The 21707-nt window shown below is 40.9% G+C and overlaps 1 protein-coding gene across 9 annotated transcripts in view; it reads left to right on the top strand.

Moving 5' to 3' along the window:
• nfic (nuclear factor I/C) overlaps window positions 1-21707 on the top strand; it is a 274335-nt gene that overhangs the window by 64354 nt on the left and 188274 nt on the right. For 8 of the 9 annotated variants that reach the window (XM_036131679.1, XM_036131681.1, XM_036131685.1 and 5 more), the window contains exon 6: window positions 18763-18837. In XM_036131679.1, the coding sequence (XP_035987572.1) occupies window positions 18763-18837 (75 nt within the window). Of the gene's footprint in view, window positions 1-3458; window positions 3505-18762; window positions 18838-21707 lie in introns of those variants that run through there. The other variant, XM_036131689.1, reaches the window with a different exon arrangement.

The following is a 21707-nucleotide window of genomic DNA, read 5'->3' on the forward strand; positions in this document are numbered from 1 at the left end:
ATGGCCATACGTTTGGCTCTAATATCCACGTTGTGCCTTACGCTTGTTATTGTTTCACCTTGTCCCGTCTACGGTGAAGCACCCTCGGTGGACCCAGTTCTTTTTACCCAGTCAGGCGACCCCCACTTACTTATTACCTTGAATGTAGGACGCATAAAACAGACAAGTATGCTTTTAGTTATATTTTATCTACGTAAAGACAGAGAAATAGTTACAGTCACACCAGCGCTGATGGGCTCCTGATCGGCAGGAAGCCTCGATTGCTCATCACACAAACATTATATAGGTATCTAGGTACACACCCATACAAGGGCGGTACACATCCAAACTATGACATCAACAGAGAAACTGTGTCACCTCCGGGGTGGTATCTGATAGATATGTGCCAGTCTTTTGGGTCAGTGCCATCTAAGTGTGCCATGCAGTTCTGGGATAAACAGCTCGTTCCACTTGACCTCTTTGATATCCTAACAGACCCCCTGATGATGTGTCATAATGGCACATCACCAAAGATGATCAACCAGTGGGACGACAACTCTCAGTCTGTCCCTCTTCCAGAACAGTCGGTCATTCCGTCCAGTCCAAGCAATCCAAGCACATCAGCTTCCGGCTTCCAGAGTCCATCCATCCGTGATCTCCATGGCAGTTGATAGTGCGGCTCAGTCTCTGGGGTCACACAGTCTCTGCTGGTGTGCCCGAAAGGCACTTTGTAAAAAATAGTCCAATTGTCCGTTAGCCCCCCCTGTTGGTGTGCCCCAAAGGCACATCACAACGAAAACAGTTCCAAGAAATGGGCCGGACAAACCACAATGGAAACATCTTAGCATCAATCAGCATGAATACTTCATAATTCAGCATTTTTTACTCAAGACCACAGTCCAAGCATTTTATCTACAATTTAGGGTTCAACTATTTGAGCTAGGCCTGTTTTAGGTTCCTATTCGCACTTTATTTTAAGTTTACTTTAGACTAGATAAACTAAGACTGTTCATTAACCAAGGCCAAATTCGTCTACTCTACCTCCACCCCAAGAAACCTCCTACTTGGTCCTCCACTCTCCATTCCAATGGACAAACATCCATCACCTTGAAACCTTAAGAGTACCAGTAGGGGGCATCAGAGGGCGGGCTGAGCCTCCAGCAGAAAAACCCCATCTCTCTAAGAAATGGTAAAAAACCCGATAGAGCCCAGTCTAGGGCACTCCCACTCTGGGCCAATCTAAGCGAGAAGACACCCTGTATTGAATCTAAAAATTAGCCTTTCCGAGTAATTTATGGATCTGTGATAGCCATCAGATCCTAGTAATTTATATAACAAAGCAAAAAGATTGCAAGAACTGTAGGTCTTGGTGTGTGTGTCTGTAACAGAGAGTTTTCATTCTTAATCATAAAACCATAGCTATCAACTTAAGGCAACATCACAGTATAAACGTCATAACACATAAAATCAAACATGGAAGTCAGTCGAGAAGAGAAAGGAGAAAAAAAGGAGAAAAATCGGTTTTGTGATATAAAAAGAGTCTGTACGTCAACAACGCAAGTAAAAAACCGTCAGGCCAGTCTGAGCACGTGGCAGGCATGAATCTATTCGCGCATAAGTGGTCAGCTCAGAGTTCTCAGGCAACTGCTCCTTCATGGCAAACAGAAAGAAGAAAACATTAAAAAAAATCATAGGTCTCTGGCATGTTACTCCCAAACTTCTTAAGTCCTTTTCTCGCTCCTCTTCGTGGACAAAAACGATTTAGTTGGATGGTATTTAGTGTTCCTTCCTGGCTTGGGCAATAAGCATTTTATCCCCAGTAAAATGCTCTGTGAAGATGGTTGGCAGACACCTGGCCTTGTTTACTGTTGAATAACAGAAACAAGGTGTAATTTGTGTTCTTATCAAGACTCCCAATCCTTCTGTCATTTACCTTCTTCAAACACTTTCACATCCAGATATTTCCGTTCACAATTATTGTGCTCTTAGCTTAACCTCCTTTACTGTAATCATTAGATCTTGCATTTACTCTTATATTAAAGGAGAAATCTGAAAGTTCAACATTATCTGCAGCAGCATTTCTCTATAATTCTTTCCCATGTGCGTCTCGCCTTACAATGTCCAACAGTTGAAAAATCTCTGCAACAGAAATTTATCATCATATGTTTCATGGCTACTGTGACACGGTTCATCTCAATTTATTTAGCACACAGGGAATTGTATTAAAACCTTTCAGAAACTTCTTACTGAACCAGCTTTAAAAACACCTCACATTTTTCTAAAAAGACCAACAGAAAAACCCTTAAGTTTGTAAAAGAAAACTCCACTATGTATATTTGCAGAATAATGTTGTGATATTAATCAGAAGCAGCCCAATGTACTTCTTGTCTTATTTTGAAAAGCTCAGCTGAGAAAAAGGGAAGTGTGTGCATGCCCCTCGCCCACACAAAGTCGTGATTGGTTGCTATTCAGGAAGTGGGTGTAGCCCAGGGCGGAGACAGGAAATAGTTCTGTGAATCAGTTTCAGCTTGACGTGCATCAAACCAAAAGACTTCTAGTTGAATGTGCCCTCCACCTAAAGCGAAGAGCAATTCTAACCCCATTAGTTCTTGATTTTTTAATCACTTCTGCTTGTTTTAACAGACAGCTTTTGTAAACAACCCTGGTTGTATTTTATGTCCCCCTGTTTGAATCTTGTTTGAAACAAACCTTTAAACTGTAGTATGCTGTGAGCAGTAACTCATTGTTGCTTATTAAACACATCGCCCCCTGACCATGTAAGAAGCTCCATACTGCTCTAGGTAGATTTTTAATGAGACTTTAAACCTTTTTCAGTCCTTCAACATTAGTTTAATAGATAATACTTCCAAGCATAATTTTATCCCCAAGTAAATCAACCCTTTAACAAGTATCTTATTCTTGTTCTCATGTGTTTAGTTTACCCTTGAAAAACTTTAAGCAGATATTGCTCCGAGTGATTTTCTTACATTTTCATTCATCTATTATTATTACCGTTGCTTTTTCTACAGTTTTTCCAAATTTAGGATCTGTCTTTTGTTAACTTATATCACCCAGTGATCTATAAATCCTTATTTTATGTTTGCACCGTCTTGTCCCAGCAGATTAAAAATCCCCATTCTAGAATTTGCTTTTCTTGTTTCATCAATCACTGTCTGTTGTGATTATTGAAGAAATTGTGTAGTTCTTTCACACCGTCTTAAATATTGACCACCCGTTGGTAAATGATCAGCATTAAGTTTTGCCCTTTATCTAATTCTTTGTTTAGCCTTGTTATCAGCACCTTAAATTGAGGATTAGTGGAATTATTTGTTTGAACACGTCTCTGTGTCCGTATTTGTTTAGGCCTCTATAATTTTTTTCTTTGCATTTTAAGTGTGAACCTGGTCAGGATAGAGAAAGTCATCTCCGATGCTCCTTTTGGCAATCCCAGCAAACCCAAACATAATTGTCATTGTTAGGTTACAGGTAATCCCTGTGGGAACACGACGTCGTCTCCTTGGTCCAACCTGGTTCCAATCGCCTGGGTCATCGAAACACTCCACCACCTGCGACAAATCTCTGACATTTTCAAACCACAGCAGCTATTCCTGGGTGTCCCACACCCCCTGTCTGTGAAATGTCTCTCGTTGTAAGACCAGGCTTTCAGTTTATCTCCTCTTTAGTGTCCCCCTTTCGGGCCCATTAACCCCAAGTTGCATATTGTTGAATCCCCATTTTCAAATGTTCTTTTGTTAAGAGTCCAAGAGTGTGTTCTAGGTGCGTTTCCTGAACACCAACCTCTCCATGTTACGTTTGTGAAACCTTGTAGTTGAATTCCATCACCTGTGAAGCAAAGCAGTCATGCATAGTCCTGTTCAAGATGTTTTTAGCACAGCAGGAGTTTCACTGTCGTGTGCCATTGCAGCTCTGATGTTCCTCAGAGCCAACCTTCATGCATTGATGTCATGTTGAAGCTATTATCCTCCTATCATCATCTTGTGTCCAGGAGTCGCTTCTGCTGTCCTGACCAGATACCAAACGTCCAACTAAGCTAAACTATGTTTATGTGGGTTTTCCCTTCTGGATGTTTTAACATCTAGTTAAAGGACAACTACTGTGCTATTTTGTGTTCAAACAGAGAGATGTTAAGTCTCCTCAAAACCTTTTAGGTAACTGTGTACAACTCCAAACTATTTTCACTGGTGCTTTATTGATGTCTGCCGTAGTGGCAGATTTTTACAGGCATCCTAATTATTTGGTTCCTATTTGTGCCTCTGCTTACTTTAAGATACCCAGTAAATGTGGTGCTCACAATTTCTCCTTTGTTTGAACAGGTAGTTTTAAGGTCTGAAGAGTTTATTCTGCTTATATTGAAAAATTGGCTTGCTCACTTGTTCATTCATTGATTAGGTTATGCTATTAACTGTTGCTGTAATGCCTAAAAGAAAATCCTTCTTTGCGAACCTTTACCATCTTTTTTTTCGGGCCAGAACCTCTCTCCCGAATGCGTTTGACCTTCATATCGCTCGCTAATAACAGCTCTGACTTAAAACAGTTAACATCCTAGGGTTTAATAATAATCTTGATTGCTTTAATCTGAAAGTTTTCTTCTAAGCGCATCCGCCAATGTGTTTGTTTCTAATGTGTGTTTTGCATTTTAATTGTGTGCGGGAAAATCTAATTTGAAATGCAGAAGGGGTGTCTGGCAACTAATCTTTGTTTCGTGTTGCGGTCCATTGAAGGTTATCCGGTGCCTCTGTCTTTGCCCCCGCCATTAGTTGTCCATTTTCAGTCCTCATGTCTCAGTTCAACAGCACAACATCGTTCCAGGACGAGCATTGTCCATGAATCTTCTTTCTCAAATTGTTTTGTCTGAAACCACAAGGAACTCTGCCAGCATTTTGCCAATATGGATTTCGTCCAAAATCAGATTGTCTAATACAAGAATTGTCCATCTTCATTCGTAGTGTAGTGTACATAAGTTGAAAAGAAAAAAAATTAAAACAAAAATTACAGTAAAACTTTCTCAAAGCAAAATCAACCACATCGTTCCCTCTGAAACAAACTATTCTTAAAGTTCTTCACCTTTACCCCAGATCTTGATCCCTTACAAATGTATTCAAGCAAAATATTTTCACAGATAGTTCAACCTTTTCCCCATTAAACCTCTATGCAGCTTCTGCAGAAATTACTGATTTTTTGTTCATAATTTGATTAAAAACAGGATTAGGCAGGAGTCAAGTACATCACCTCTTTTTCTCCGTCCCCTGGACCACTGTGGCACCGCTTGGTACTCACTTGCATCTGAGAATGTCTAAGAAAAAAGAGACTAAAATCTCTCCGTTAGCACATTCCAATTATATGTATGACCAGGTTTCCTTGCAAGAAAAAAGCAGAAAACAGGATAGAAATGTTAATGTGAGTCAGTGGAGAGGGCAGCAGTGGGAAGGGGTACATGAAAAATTTCTAAAGCCACCTTTCTCCTCCAGAAGGTCTCCATATTACCTGGTGTCTAAGTTTGTTAAAGCTTAGCATAATTTAGTCACCTTTGTCAATCCCTGCATGTCCATTTTAGATCATGACTTCTTACCATACGACCTGAATGAGCTCACTTTCCAGAGTCTTTTGTTGGAACAAAGGTGGCCTTAGCAGCCTCGTCTGCCATCATCTGAAAGAAGTAACTCAGAGAAAAACAATTCTGTTAGTGTATTAGGTGACAAAAGAAAACCTGGTCTTTTTAGTGTCTTGGTTCTTAACGTGATGTGTTCAAGTTCTTGGTTGGTCCAGGGGAGGTAGGAATCTCTTGTTCCTTTTCTTTCAGCGTTTTGTATTAAAACTTCTCCTTTTCTTAAATTATCTGCCGGGCAACCTTGAATGTTGTCACTTTTTTGCTACTGGTGATGCAAAAACTAAAGCAAAGGAATCATTTAACAAAGAAATAATCAAAATGCACAAAACAATAAAAACCCGAAAGTAAAAAGTCTCCCAAGGAGTGCAATCTGTGTGTTCCAATATCTTATAGCATTCTTTTGATTTCTTTCTAGCTCTTTTGATCATGCAAACTTAGTTATTAATGCTTTTCAATCTTAATTGGTCTAGGGTGAAACTTTAAAGCAACCATTTTCTCTTTCAGGCTTTTGAGCTTCTAGTGTTTTTCTATACATAAGAGTTTTTCCCCATAATTCAGCACATTGAGAAGGCTACCCAAAAACAAAGAGATTAGAATTAGATTACAACCATTCAGAAACTCGCCTTTTATTTTATTTTTGCTGATATATTTTTCCTGCCCCCTCAGGCCAGAACACACTGAACCCAGCCTCACCATAAACTTTTGGATGTTTACATCATGGTCAGATTTGTTTATCATATCTTTTGTCCTGTTTCAGGTTAAACTGTCCCTCTGAGGCTTGCCTCAGCTCAGCATAACTAATAACATCAGATGATTTTGTAACTGATGACCTGCTTAATGTGGCCTTCTGAAATCTTAATGCTCTTACATTTTTCTCTTTAGGCAGCTGTAAAATCCTTAGTTAAACATCTCCCTTTAAACAGACAGCCTCTTCCAAAATGCCCTGGCCAACCACACGCCCAGCATAAGGGCACATCATAATCTTTGGTTGGTCCCTTTCTATTGTTTCTGTACTGCGGTGTATCTCTACTGGGAATTTGTCCCCATGGAGGTCTCTGATACATCTGAAATGGGACATCTGGAGCGAGGTGCCCCACAAAATGGTTTGCACCAAACACAGGTGTCGGGGCAATAACCATCTGAGCTTTTGCAACATTCTTCTTCTTCCTCCTTCTACTTTGATTGTCTCTCAGCTGTTTTAGCTGTTCAGCTACGAGTTGTTGTTTTAAGTTCTGTAAATCACTGCTAAGTTGTTTCATGTTCTTTTCATCCATATTCAGCTGATGAACCAAAGCAGCCATCCATTGATCTAAAGGCATATCATAACTCGCAACCATTCTGTCCATGTTCTCCTTAGCATCCTCTGTTTGGCCCTTTAACATTGCTTGTTTAAAGCGTTGCTGCAGCGTGACTGATAACGGGCAAGAGCCCGTCTGGTCTTCCCATACTTTCAACATTCTGTTCACATATGCTGAAGCACAACGTCTCCCCTGCACAACGTGTAGTGTCATTCAAAACGCCAGAATCCGTACTTACCGGATAAAACGTCCTCAGTGTGCTCCAAAGTTGCCGTGCCACCGGTGCCAAAGGAGCAGCTGCTCCTAGTTCGTCAGTTCCAGCAGAAACTTCAACCGCATGTACCTCATGTGGTTCCAGGTATGCTGATAAGCCAGTCCTCACATTATATACTTTTAAAATGAGCTTCCACGTGTCCTATTAGCCACTACCGCTAACAGCCTGCTCTTACTCATAATCGTTTACAACATAGTTTGTTTTGTCGCTCTGTAATAATTAGATAATGCATCACTAGCGTAAACATCAATAGTGATATTAATGGTGATTGATGATACATGTGAAACGTAAAAGGGAACCAAGTAAGCTATAAATTAAATCCATAAATAGCCATTGGTGACGCAGTTGTATTCCAAAATATCTCTGTCTGGTCATTGGCTCTGTGCCCCCTTACATTTTTATGTTTTTTCAAGTGTTCATGACTCTATTATTCCCTGAGGAATAATTACATAAAATTAAAACAACACCAAGTATATTTCTGCCATTAGGGGTTACTACACCTGTAATTCCAAAAAAAGTAAAAATCAAAGCAACTGGACTTGTTTTCTGTAGTTGAAGACGTTTCGCTTCCTCTCCAGGAAGCTTTCTCAATTCAAAAGGTCTGGAGTAATGTGGAGTACCAAGTTTTATACTACTGCCAAACAAAGGCCTGTAATGGCTTAGATAACATGCAAATTCAACCGAAACAGGTCCACCCCCTTAGTAATGGGCAGTCGTTAAAGTCATTAAGCCAGCAGATTGAACCGAAACTGGTCCACTTTGTAACAAGGAGTCATTAAGGTTGTTATTGGCCTGGCTTACAGGAGCGATGTTTTGATCACCCATATGAGGGTGGGAATTGAGGTGATGATTGGCCGGAATTAATCCTATAGCTGGATTGTAAATTTTTGAGAGTTGGAACCTAAGGCCTCCTCCTCTGTTTAAGGTTGTTTTTTCTCTCTTAACGTAGATGGCTTCCTTCACACCCCTTTCAAATCATCTGTCTTCTTTGTCCAAGATGTGAACATTTTGGTCCTAAAAAGAGTGTCCTTTGTCCTTAAGGTGTAAGTGGACAGCAGAGTTTTGACCTGAGGCAGTAGCTCTCCTGTCTGTAGAGAGGTTGTTTGGTTTCTCCAATATAAAGATCAGAACATTCCTCACTGCACTGAACGGCATACACCACTCCGCTCATCTTAGGTTTGGGGGTTTTGTCCTTGGGATGCACCAGCCTCTGTCTGAGGGTCCTGTTTGGTTTGAAATGTACTGGGATTTTGTGTTTGGAGAAAATCCTTTGGAGTTTTTCAGAGACTCCAGCAACATATGAGATGACAATGTTTTTCCGTTTATTCTTCTCACCATTATGTTCTACAGCGGGTCTTTTGGATTTTCTTGCTGATTTGACAAAAGCCCAGTTAGGGTACCCGCAGGTTTGGAGGGCATCTTTGATGTGTTTCTGTTCCTTGTGCTTCCCTTCTGTTTTAGTCGGGACATGCTCGGCCTGGTGTTGTAAGGTTCTAATGACCGAAAGTTTGTGCTCCAGTGGGTGGTGTAAGTCAAAAAGAAGATATTGGTCTGTGTGTGTGGGTTCCCTATACACTTCAATGTTGAGGTTTCCATCTCCTTCCATGTTCACCAAACAGTCGAGAAAAGGTAGCTTGTTGTCGTTGGCATCCTCTCTGATAAACTTGATGTTGTTGTCCACCGAGTTGATGTGTCTTGTGAAAGCTTCCGCTTAACTGGAGTTTGGCAAAGGTGTCATCCACATATCTAAACCAGTGGCTTGTTGGTGTTCCTCTGAAGGTTCCCAAAGCTCTCTTTTCCATTTACAAAACAGTTGCTTTGTTTTTTTCTTTTTTTGGAATGACAATGACCTGGATGACCGAGAATCTTCACCAGCACTACACCTGTAACTTTCAGGTTTAGCGCCGCTGATGGCCACTGGCAGTCTACCTCCGTGTTTTGGAATGTGATAGCAGACCACTTTGGACCAGCAGACTGAGAAATCATGGAGTTACCATGACCACATTGACCCCTCTAGATTATACTCAGAGTCTCCCATTGAAACAAAGAGGGAGAGGACAAACCATAGTCAGGGTCGGGGGGGGGGGGGGGGGTTCTCCAGAAGCTGTGTCAGAGGAAGAGAGGCAGACAACGGGCTCAGTCATCTGATTATGAAAGGCTGTAGGAACTTAAACAAAGGAGAACAGCTGACTTGCAGGTTTGTGAACTATATTTACTTTATTTTATAATAATAACTATGGCCATGACAAACTTTTACTTGAGGATGAGAAAAGTAGAAGCATGAAAGGGCAACTGTCGTATTTAATGTGAACTCAGACTACCGTAAAGTACCGTAAAGCAGCGCTCTAGTTCACCGTGATTCTTTCTGAGCCAGATTTGCACCTCTCAAATTACATGTGAGTTATTGAGAAGAACAGCCTGCAGTGAGCATCCATAAACAAGTGCTGTATATTGACCTGAAAAATTATTGAATAAATAATACTTGGGTTTAAACCTACACAATGCTGCTTTAATAATAGGTTATTTATTTCTTATTTCTAATTTGGCAAAAATATTCTTTAAAATATTATTTTATCAAAATTGTAGGAGTCATTTACCTTGTTTCTCTGTTTATCTCCACTAGGGAGTGTATTTCCTTTCATGTATTGATTATGTTAGAAGAGGGACGGGTTATTTAAGGTCAAGTGTGATTCTGTTCAGGTGTCGCTATTGAGAAGGGGAAAACAGTTTTCTACTGTGATTGGTTTAAAGTTGTATCGGTTTTATTTTGTTCTAAATGGAAATGGTAAGACAATGGACTTTGTGACACAAATAAACTTAATTGATTATAAGTCCAACTGAAGACCTGCATAGCAATTCTTGATTGAGCGCATGTAAGACCAAAGACTACCAGGAACAATTGCAACCAGTAGCCTAAAATATAGGATTTTAGCCACTACATTTAGGTAGAAAACTGCCTCGAAAAGAAGAAGAATTCCCAATCCTGCAGCACTGTGCTTTTGCCAGGCGGTATTGCAGATGCCGCACCAGAGGAGGCTATTGGAGTCGCCAGGTAAATGAACATAACTAACTACAAAGGGGAACAAGGAGTTGGTGACACGGGAGTGAAGGGTAACCAGGCATCAGCAAGAGCTGAAACTGGAACGACACCGAGGCGATCAGGATATATGGTGTCGTGATCGGAGCTGCATGGGTCAAGCTACTTGAGCCACTTGAATTCCTTGCAGTGGACATCTGAACGTAGATCAGCAGACCAACGCACCAGTGGGGTATGTGAGTCAGAGCTGATGTCTGAATGGTCATTAGAATTAGGATGTATGTTCACAAAGATACTTATTTAAATCCAATGCATTGGTGGCAGACTCAGGACTGCTTTAAAAGTAAAAAGATTGCTCTCTATAAATAAACAAGCTTGTTAAGTGAATTAGTGTGACATTTGTGTTGATTCAAGTTACAAACTAATAAACTGTTGCCCATTATGGCAGAAGAGGAATAAACTGATCTGGATCAGGTGGCTAAAAATGACTGTGTGGGTGGAAAAGAAAGGAACCAAGGGGGGACTGAAAAGAGGAAAGTGACATTAACAGCCAAAGCTTTGTTTATGAAAATTAGTAATTTAGAAAGTGAAAGGCTAAGGGAATTAGTGTACAAAATTAGGGCAAACTATTACTGTCTTAAAAAATGCCAAAGGGTGTGTCAATGACATTAAGGAAGAACTTCAAAGGTTTTTGGGTTTGTCTGAAGAAACACTCAAGAGTTTGTTGGGTCTATTGCCTGTGGATGAAGCACAGAAACATGAAATATGGATCCAAGTTAAAATGTTGAATGTCAGTGATTTTGTCACTGCTACCCGCATATGGTTGGCTGAGGCTCATGGTTGTTCAGGTGGTGTGTCTGATTATATTAAACAGAAGGAGACACACAGTAATAATGAAGCTGAACCCAAGGCTGCCAGTGGTAGCATGATGGAGGAGGAGGAGCCTCAGACCAAACCATATCACAGCATTTTAAACGTTTCCTTAAGATCTACCAGGAGAACTGGAAGCCAAAGGGATTGTTCTGTAACATTTCCTCCTCAAGCAGTAAAGCTTCAACAATGGTTGAACAAATAAAGGCAGAAGCAGAGAGGGCTGCACTCTTGGCTTGTCCAGCTGCTTTAAAGGAAAAGCGTACACTGGAGGACCAGGAACACCTGTTAAAGAGAAAAAGGAACAACTTGAGTTGGACACCAAAATAGCTGCTGCTAATGCCAAGATAATGGTGCTAGAGGGCAGCACTAAAGAGAGCATCACATCTAAGCCCTCTGATGGGATGGCCTCGTATTTTGAAAAAGGTGCTAGACTCAAGGTCAAACCTTCTTTCCTCATTTCACAAGCTATACAGCTTGCTACCAAGACTTCACAGAGGCTTCATGAAGATGCTGGAACATTGGTGGATAAAGAGTTTGTGTCAGATCTAAACACAGCCTGTGAAAGGCTTACTCCAGCTCATGCAGATGACACCGTTTTGAGGCCTTTGTGTCACAAACAGCTCACCCTGCTGTCCATAGCACTAAATCGTTTATTTTACCAGAAACCACTACTGCCACTCAAAATACTCCGCTTCCATCAAATCAAAGTCAACCTGCAAGAGACCTCTACAGTGTGTTTAAACAACCAAATGATATAGCACCTCTTCTGGTTAAAATGCAAAGAAGCCACTTACTTCCAAGTCGAGAAGTTCCTGTCTGTGATGGAGATCCGCAAAAGTTTTTCTATATGAAAGCATATGTGGAGGCACACCAGTTACAAAGGACATTGTTTGTACTACCTTGAACAGTACACCAGGGAGCAACCAAGTGACCTCAAAGACAGCTGCCTTCACATGACTGCAGAAAGGGGGTATGTTGTGGCCAAGCAACTTCACAAAGAACATTTTGGCAACAAATTTAACATTGTTGCAGCCTACATGGAAAAAAAACGCTGGCTGGCCCATTAAAGCTGAAGATGCTAAAGCATTAAAATCACTTGTGCCGTTCCTTTGTTAATCTTGCAAGCCAATGAAAAAATTGCAGTATTTGTAGCTAACGTGAATTTTGGTGCAAAAGTTTCCTTTTAAACTGCGAGAAAAATGAGGAACAAAGGCAAATTAGATTTTTGAGAGAAATGGCTAAAGAGCATGTTTACTAGATATTGTTGGCTTTATTGAGCATCAGATTAAGATTATATTCAGGTTTTGGTGACATACAGGATATACAACCTGCTAAAGGATTCACAAGACCAAGCAAATCTCAAATAAAGTCACAGTTTAAAAGAAACAGATTTGTGACCCATGTTTCTATTAACATTGATATATGCTGCCTTCTCTCAAAGATTAAGTGTCTGTTAACAAATCAGGCTGCTTTTCCTGTCTGTATTGTGAACAGGATGGTCATGTATTGGAACAATTTCGACAATTGGGGGGGAAAACGTCAGATAGGGAAAAACCAGACATTCTAAAAGACAAAAGTTTTATGTTCTGGATGTCTTAACACAGGACATTTAAGTAAAAAGGAAAAGGCTCATCCGAGAGAACAGGATTAAAGGGCTGTAAAACCTCTTCTTGTGGGCATACAGGGGTATTCTTCCCATCCTTCCTTTGCAAATGAAGAGTTCAAAGGGAACTAATGTCATTAAAACATATGCCTTTCGGGATCCAGGGAGTACAAATACTTTCTGCTCTGAAAGGCTTCTTAATGAACTTGAATTCAAGAGGAGAAGGCTCAGATTCATCTCCATACCATGGGTCATAGTAAAACAGTAGAAACCTCTATCATTAAAGGGTTAGAGATTTCAGAACTAAGCGGTAAACATTTCTATCAACTTCCCATTGTGTTTACTCAAAAGGAAATGCCAGTTCCCTCAGACAATATTATCAGTGCGGAGGAGCTCTCAAGATGATCTTACTTAAAGGACATCAATTTTCCTCACATACATGCTAGTGTAGACCTTCTAGTTGGCACAAATGCATCTAAGTTAATATAACCTTGGGAGATGATTAACAGTCTGGGTATTGGGCCCTATGCGAACAGAAGCTTGCTAGGTTGGGTTATAAATGGTTCAGCAGAAGGTTACAGGAATGGTGAAAGTGCCTACCCCTCAGTTCATTCAATTCAATTCAATTTTATTCATATAGCGCCAATTCATGAAACATGTCATCTCAAGGCACTTTACAAAATCAAATTCAATCAGATTATACAGATTGGGTCAGATTATACAAAAAATGTCCTATATAAGGGAACCCAGTTGATAACATCAAAGTCTTGACAAGCAGCATTCACTCCTGAAGAAGCGCAGAGCCACAGGGAGAGTCGTCTACATTGTCCATGCCTTTGCAGCAGTCTCTCACACTGAGCAAGCATGAAGCGACAGTGGAAAGAAAAACTCCCCTTTAACGGGAAGAAAAACTTCCAGCAGAACCAGGCTCAGTATGAACGGTCATCTGCCTCGACCGACTGACGGGTTAGAGAAGACAGAGCAGAGACACAACAAGAGAGACAAACAAGCACAGAAGCACACATTGATCCAGTAATCTGTTCTACATTAGATGGTAATAGCGGGTGATCTGTCTTCCCTGGATGATGTCACAGCTAACAGAACACCAGACCAGTTGTACCTACTATGAAGAAAAAAAGAGAAAGAACAAAAAGTTAAAAGCTGAAATGACGACAAGCAATGCAAAATTGGAGAACAGTAGAACTCAGTAGAATGAGAAAAATAAACCCTGATGTCCTCAAGTAGCCTAAGCCTATAGCAGCATAACTATAGACGTAGCTCAGGGTAACATGAGCCACTTTAACTATAAGCTTTGTCAAAAAGGAAAGTTTTAAGATTAGTCTTAAAAGCAGAAAGGGTGTCTGCCTCACGGACCAAAACTGGGAGTTGGTTCCACAGGAGAGGAGCCTGATAACTAAAGGATCTGCCTCCTATTCTACTTTTAGAGACTCCAGGTCTGCTGGTAAGAACCACTAGCAGACCTGCAGTCTGAGAGCGAAGTGCTCTGTTAGGGTAACCAGACCTCTGATATATGATGGAGCTTGATTATTAAGGGCTTTATACATTAGAAGAAGAATTTTAAATTCTATTCTTGATTTAACAGGAAGCCAATGAAGGGAAGCTAAAATTGGAGAAATATGTTCCCTCTTGTTGGTTTTTATCAGAACTCTTGCTGCAGCATTTTGGATCAGCTGAAGACTTTAAACTGCATTTTGTGGACTTCCTAATAGTAAAGAATAACAATAGTCCAGCCTTGAAGTAACAAATGCATGGACTAGCTTTTCAGCATCACCCCTGGACAGAATGTTTCTAATTTTCGCGATATTCCGGATGTGAAAAAAGGAAACTCTGGAAATCTGTTTAATATGGGATTTAAATGACATGTCTTGGTAAAAAATAACACCAAGATTTTTTACTTTATTACCAGAGGCCAAGTTAATGCCATCCAGATTAAGTGATTGATTAAGAAGTCTTTGGACTCTGGTCCAAAAGATTACAACTTCGGTCTTGTCAGAATTTAAGTGCAGGAAATTTAAAGTCATCCAGCTTTTGATGTTGTCAAGACATGACTGTAGTAGAAGTAATTGATTGGATTCATCAGGATTTATGGATAAATATAGCTGAGTGTCATCAGCATAACAGTGGATATTAATCCCATGCTGTCTGATCATTTTGCCAATCGGAAGCATATATATAGTAAAGAGAATTGGTCCAAGGACCGAACCCAGTGATACTCCACAAGTGACCCTAGAGTTTGAAGAAGATTTATTATTAACATGAAAAAACTGGAATCTGTCTGACAGATGGATTTAAACCGGCCTAATGATTTTCCCTTAATCCCTACAGTATGCTCAAGTCTTTGTAGGAGAATATTGTGATCAACTGTATCAAATGCAACACTGAGATCTAACAGGACAAGTACAGACACAAATCTATTATCTGAGGCCATGAGAATATCATTAGTGACCTTCACCAGAGCTGTTTCAGTGCTATGATAAGCTCTGAAGCCTGACTGAACTTTGTAAATGTTCACAAAGTTGATTAGCAACTACTTTCTCAAGAATTTCAGATAGGAAAAGAAGATTAGATATAGGTCTGTAATTTATTAACTCATCTTGATGAGTTAATAAATTACAGACCTATATCTGTAATTTATTAAGGTTTATTAAGGTTTCTTAAGTAAAGGTTTAATAACAGCTACTTTAAAAGCCTGTGGTACAAAGCCATTTACTAAGGATAGATTAATCATGACTAAAATAGGTCCACTGATTAAAGGGGAATACCTCCTTAAACAACTTGGTTGTAATTGGGTCTAACATGCAGGTAGAAGGTTTAGATGAAGCTAAAATTTTAGATCAGAAAGCTTTACTGCTTCTAAACAGTTCAAACACCACGCAGGTTCTAAAGATTCATCCAAAGGTGCCTCACTTACTGAGGACGAGGTAATCATGTTTGGGAGGATGCCAATTATTTTTTTTTTAATCGCATCAATTTTATGTATGAAGAATCCCATAAAGTCATTACTGCTGAGAGCTAGGGGAATGGATGGATCAACAGAGCTGTGACTTTGGCAACTGTACTGAAGAGAAAACTAGGATTAATTTTATTGTCCTCAATTAATTATGAAAAATATGCTGCTCTAACTCTGCGAAGGGTCTTTTTATACAACAGTAGACTATCTTTGCAGATTAGGTAGGATTCCTCTTGGTGTGTAGAGCGCCATTTTCTCTCCAATTTCCTAACATTGTGCTTCAAGGAACGCAACTCTGAATTAAACCAGGGAGCCAGCTTCCTGTGAATACTCACTTTCTTTTTCAAGGGAGCTACATTGTCTAATGCAGAACGCAATGAGGAAGTCACACCGTTAACAAAGGCGTCTATTTGTGAATGGGAAGAAACAACATTGCTGCCATCTGCAGGGCATTTCTGCAATACTGAGGATATTAAAAGGGGGACAGACTCTAAAGTTTGATACAGCAATATCCGATAAAGATCTACTATAATGGAACCCTCTTTTGGGGGTGGAGAAGTCAGTTAGATTAAACTCAAAGGCTATTAAAAAATTATCAGATAGGACAGGGTTGTGAGGAAATGCTGTTCATTCTTCACAATCAATGCCATATGTCAGCACAAGGTGTAAAGTATGAAGCCAAGAGTGTGTTGGTTCATGTAAATTTTGAGCAAAACCAATTGAATCTAGGATAGTTTTAAAGGCTACACTAAGGTTATAACATTCTGTGTCAACATGAATGTTAAAATCCCCCACTATAATAACCTTGTCAGTGTTTAACACCAAATCACATAAGAAGTCTGACAACCGATCCAAAATCTAAGTGTAAGGGCCTAGCAGACGATACAAAACAAGAAAGAGAAGATGTTTTATTGCTTTGCAGTTTGGATCAGGGTTAAATGTTCAAAAGAACTGTAGTTATTAATTGGCCTGGGACTAATTAATAAATCAGACTGAAGGATGGTTGCCACTCCTCCTCTTCCCGTATATCTGGGAATGTGGAAATTTGAATAATTGGAGGGAGATGTCTCATTTATACCAACGTAGTCCTCTTATAGCCAGGTTTCTTTGAGACAAAATAAATCAATCTGATTATCAGAAATCAATTCATTAACTAACAAAGTCTTTGGAGGGAGAGACCTTATATTTAATAGACCCCATTGTTTTATTTTTTGGTTCAAGTTGAGTCGTATTGATTTTTATTAGCTTTTTATGATTTGTTCCTTTTAGATCCGTTTTTGATCTATTCAGTTTTGGCCGTGGGAAAGACACTGCCTCAATAGGGTAATGGGTGGGTAACAGTACAGAAGCTGCAGGGATGGATTCCTATGAATCGTCATCCAGCCGGCCTGGTTACCCGGCTGCTCGGGTGCTGCTGCTGGAGGACCGCTATGTAAAGCTATGTGACTCCGCGCTAGCTAAAGGGCGGCTATCAGCTGGTTTTTCAACAGCACGGAGCCGGGTCTCCAATTCTGACACCCTCGCCTCCAAAGCTACAAAAACACTACATTTAATACATGTACCATTATCACTAAAGGAGGCGGAGGTTCATGTCAACAGAACTGCAGTTTACAGGATTGAGGAGGTTTATACCAGACAGTACAACTATGACTTCATTGAGAAGTAACTTACAGAGCAAGAGTAAATGTTGAGAGGAACGAAATTAATTGACATAGTGAAACGATCTGCATGGCTTGAGAATGGACATTATAAATTGAAGCTCCCTTTCAGAAAGGAGGTCATTATGCCAAACATTTCCATTGCTTTACAGCACATCCTTGGGTTGAAAGGATATTCAAAAAGAACTGAAGTTTTCATAAGGAGTACACAAGCTTCTTGACTAATGCTATTAATTGTGGACATGCAGAAAGGGTTCCTCAACATCAGCTGCCAACAGAGAAGGGCAATGTGTGGCACATACCACATAATGGTGTATACCATCCACAAACACACTGATTGTGGAACACAGAATAAAGGGGTCTCGCCCCACAGGCATTGGTGGGGGTTTTGGTGAGGTTTCGGCAGGAACATGTGGCATTAATGGCCAACATAAAATCCATGTTCCACCAGGTTAGGGTGTCTGAGAAGCATGTGGACTTTCTACATTTCATGTGGTGGCCTCAAGGTAATCCAGAACAAGACCTTGAGAAATACTGTATTACTGTCCACTTATTTGGTGCAATTTCCTCACCGAGCTGTGCTTGCTTTGCTCTCAGAAAGACTGCTGAGGATAACCCGCCTAACTTCTCAGCAGATGTCATGGCAACAGCAAAAAAAAACTTTACATGGATGACCTCTTAAAGAGCTTGCCATCAGAAGAAAATGCAGTTACCATGGCAAAAGATCTCATGTCTATTTGTAGCAGAGGAGGGTTTACTCTAACCCAAAGGATTATCAGTAGCCAAGAGGTACTCCAATGTATCCCATGAGAGCCCTTTTTGAGCTGAACTTGGACAGTGATGGACAGAGTTCTGGATTTAGAGTGGTAGACAGAGCATTGGGTTTACAGTGGTAAACCCAATGCATCCACCAGGGGCCAACATGAACTGACCGGGCCAACCAACTAGAGCCCGCCCCATAGACCCAGAGGTCCTACCTCCCCCACACCCTGCCCTCCAAACCTAAGCCCCCCTACCCCCCATTTTTGAGGGGAGGGCAAAGGAGCAATCCCCAGCCAATCCCCGGGACCCAATGTCCACCGCCAGCCAAGACCCCAAACCAGGAGGCCCGCTCCTCCGTCAGGCCACAGACTCCAGGTGGCAATCGGAGAACAGGAGTGTGAAAAAGACCCCGAGCCTGCCTCTGCCTTCTCAAATGCCGTGTTGTTGCATGTTGTTGTCAGGGCCAAAAAAATGGGGTACACCCCCCTCCCGAAGGTAGCACCCCCCCCACCCCCCCCAGACTGCCTGTCTGCAAAGGAGCTGGACAGGGTTAAATGCAGAAAGACAGGGAAATATGGATCTGTTGTAAACAAAAAAAAAATAACATGAATTTAGTGGCATTAAACCTTTCCTGTTTCCCCAAACCTATAACAGCGTGTAACGGTTTTGTTTTTGCAGATGGTCCAGAGTTCCAGGACAGTTTTGTGACTTCCGGAGTTTTCAGTGTTCCTGAGTTGGTCCAGGTCTCAAGAAGTAAGTTCTCTTTACAAAAAGCATACCCATCAAAGCATTTAGCCAGAAATTTAGCATGTTGGAGATGCTAGCCAATAAAATCTGTGGACCTATCTCTCATGAGATATGCTATTTAGATACATCTAATACCCTGTTTACACTACCCCTTTTTAACCATGCCGAGAATGGTCCGAGCTCGGTAACCGAGATAACTATCGAGTGTAAATGGAACGCAAACTGAACTGAACCGAGCCAGACACAACCGGACCTCGCTAAATGCAAACCAGTTCCATGTGTGAGCTCGGCCTTGTTTTTCCCTGGCCCGGTTCTCTAATAACAAAGAGTGTATGAGCAGACTGCGTCATCTTCGTGCGGTCAGCTGATATTTCAGACATTCATAAAAATACTAGCTTCCCTACGATGACACACGATTTCCAGTGATGATTCTGCTTAGCAGTGTGATGAACCTCAGCGTCTGTCGTTGTTTCTTGTGTCTGTAAATCCTGATTAATCGTTCGTTTGTCTTAGGATAGCGTGATGTGTAAACGGTCGTCAGAACCAAGCTCGGCTTGGTTAACTGACCCAAGCTCGGACCGAGCTCGGCATGGATCAGTTTAACAAAGGTAGTGTAAATGGGGCTTAAGGTGGTTGTAAAAGCAGGGAACGTTCCAGTATGTAAATTATTGTATATAATGTAACAGTAATGGCAACGAGTCACTTGTAAGAACAGATAAATAAAAAAGAGAATTTTTAGGACAATGTTTTTTCTGTAGGTGGTAGGTTTAGAACAACCCCTTCTGGTTGTTTTCAGTGTTGCCAACTCCTCAGTAAGGAAAGTAGCTATTGGCTCTGCTAAAAGTAGCTAGAAGTTGCTAAATGACGTCATCACCTAATTTGCATAATCTACCACATGACGTGATGTGCATGTTATTGGTGCTGTGGGAGAAATAACATTGTTAGAAAAAGACAAAAAGTGAGTAAAAATAGGATATATAGAGCTACTTTTTTCTGTCCATTAATGTTTGTTTATTTCTTTATTTATTTTAATTAATATGTATTTTATTACTATACTAACCCTCCTCCTTTACCCGGGCTTGGGACCGGCAAAGTGAAACATAGAGAGAAACTATGGCGGAGTTACAATTTTATTTTTACTTTTTTTTTTTTTTTTTTACTTTTTTTATAACTTTTAGTTTTTTTCCCTTGTGGTCCACTAAGGAGCCTACAAATCATGGTAAAACATGAACATTTGGAACCATAACATTAAGATTAGCAATCTAAATGGAACAAAAAAGACAACAAAGAATCAATGGCAATGTGAGCAAATAATGGTACTTTTTTTTAAACAAATAAGACTTCCCTCCACACACAGGCAGTGCTTGCCAACTCACAGAAACAGTGGGTCATCGTCATGTTGGTCAAGGCTCTCTATGGCAGGCTCAGCAACTGAGGGAGCTGACTTAAATGAGTAAGCACCTGATGTGCTAACCTGACTCCGCCACATGGATTTGCTCCATCTGGAAACCTTCCGTTGAAGTAATTTTGGGAAGGGGCGAAAATACTGGTTAGCTGATTGGCCTATGTTGGTGATAGATGGGCCAAATAAACCAATCAGATCAAAGAAGCATATGACGTACTAACAGCGACGACGAAAACACAACCACAAGCTCTTGCCGAAACCAGTCGGGAGAAGAGCAAAAACATCTTTTCCTCTGAGAAAAGCCTCCAGAGCAGTGTTTTGCTCTTCTTTCAGTGAAGAAAACTCTGTAATTCCGATAAAACTTGCTCGATAGCCACGCTAACGCTAGTTTCATCGGCTGAAGCCGCCATGTTCTTTAGACTGAACTGTCGCGCTTCTCGTTGCGTCACACCTCAACCCGCCTCAAACCCAACGCTGATTGGATGTTCATTTGGTGAACTGCTCCAAATTTTCTTTAACGGAGAGTAGCCAGACTGATCTGCGAGTGAAACCTTGAAAGTTTGCGAGATCAGGATGGTCTCACGAGGATACTGATGTGCCAAAAAGCTGCAAAACATGCTCAGGCAGCTGGTGCTCATAACAAGCCTCACCAGACAGCTTCAGTCCATATCGGATGTACAGGATGGAGTTAAGTGTCTGCAAAGACATTCGATTTCTAAGTTTGCTTTTTACCACACTCATTTAGCTGAATACAAGGACAATGCAGACACAGCAGCCATGGCAAGTTTTTGAAACGGGTTCATATCAGTTGCATCCCTGAACTTCCAAACCTCACTCCAGAATCCCAGTGTGTATTTTGTCTCGTTGCATTTACTGAGATGGATGACACGCCATTGCTGGACAATCTTGTCAATGTCTATATAGGAGTAGCCAAGGAGCTTGGTTACATTTTCTATTTCTCCAAGGCTTTTATTGTGGTTTAGAGTTACCTCCACACTGAAAACCGACATGTACTGCAGTGCCTTGATGTTGTCTGGAAGTCTCATCCTCAGCTCATTAGTGAGGGAGACGGTGAAGGCTACACACCGCTTTCGAACATTATTTTCATCTTCAGGCGCAAGGTGGAACTCAGCTGCCTTTGACTCAAAAAGATAACCAAAGTATGGTTTGGGACTAATATAACTATCTATTGGCCCTTTGAGTACATCAACTTTTGCCAGTGGATTCAGCACCCTGATGCTCACAGACTTGATCAGGCTAACCAAGCTGTCCAGTAGCTTAGGAGGATCTACATGCTCTCCCTCAAAAGCCTTGATGGCCAGCTGTACCTCACCCAGCACTGACTTCAGAAATGTGAGATACAACCTGTTTTGAGGATCATTGTACATGGAGTATACAATCTCAGCCATGTAGCAGTGCTCACTTGACTTGGTGACTTCAAAATGCAGTCTGAGCTCCTCCCACTGGTTCA

Source organism: Fundulus heteroclitus, unplaced genomic scaffold (genome assembly GCF_011125445.2).
Source record: "Fundulus heteroclitus isolate FHET01 unplaced genomic scaffold, MU-UCD_Fhet_4.1 scaffold_45, whole genome shotgun sequence".
Classification (NCBI taxonomy): domain Eukaryota; kingdom Metazoa; phylum Chordata; class Actinopteri; order Cyprinodontiformes; family Fundulidae; genus Fundulus; species Fundulus heteroclitus.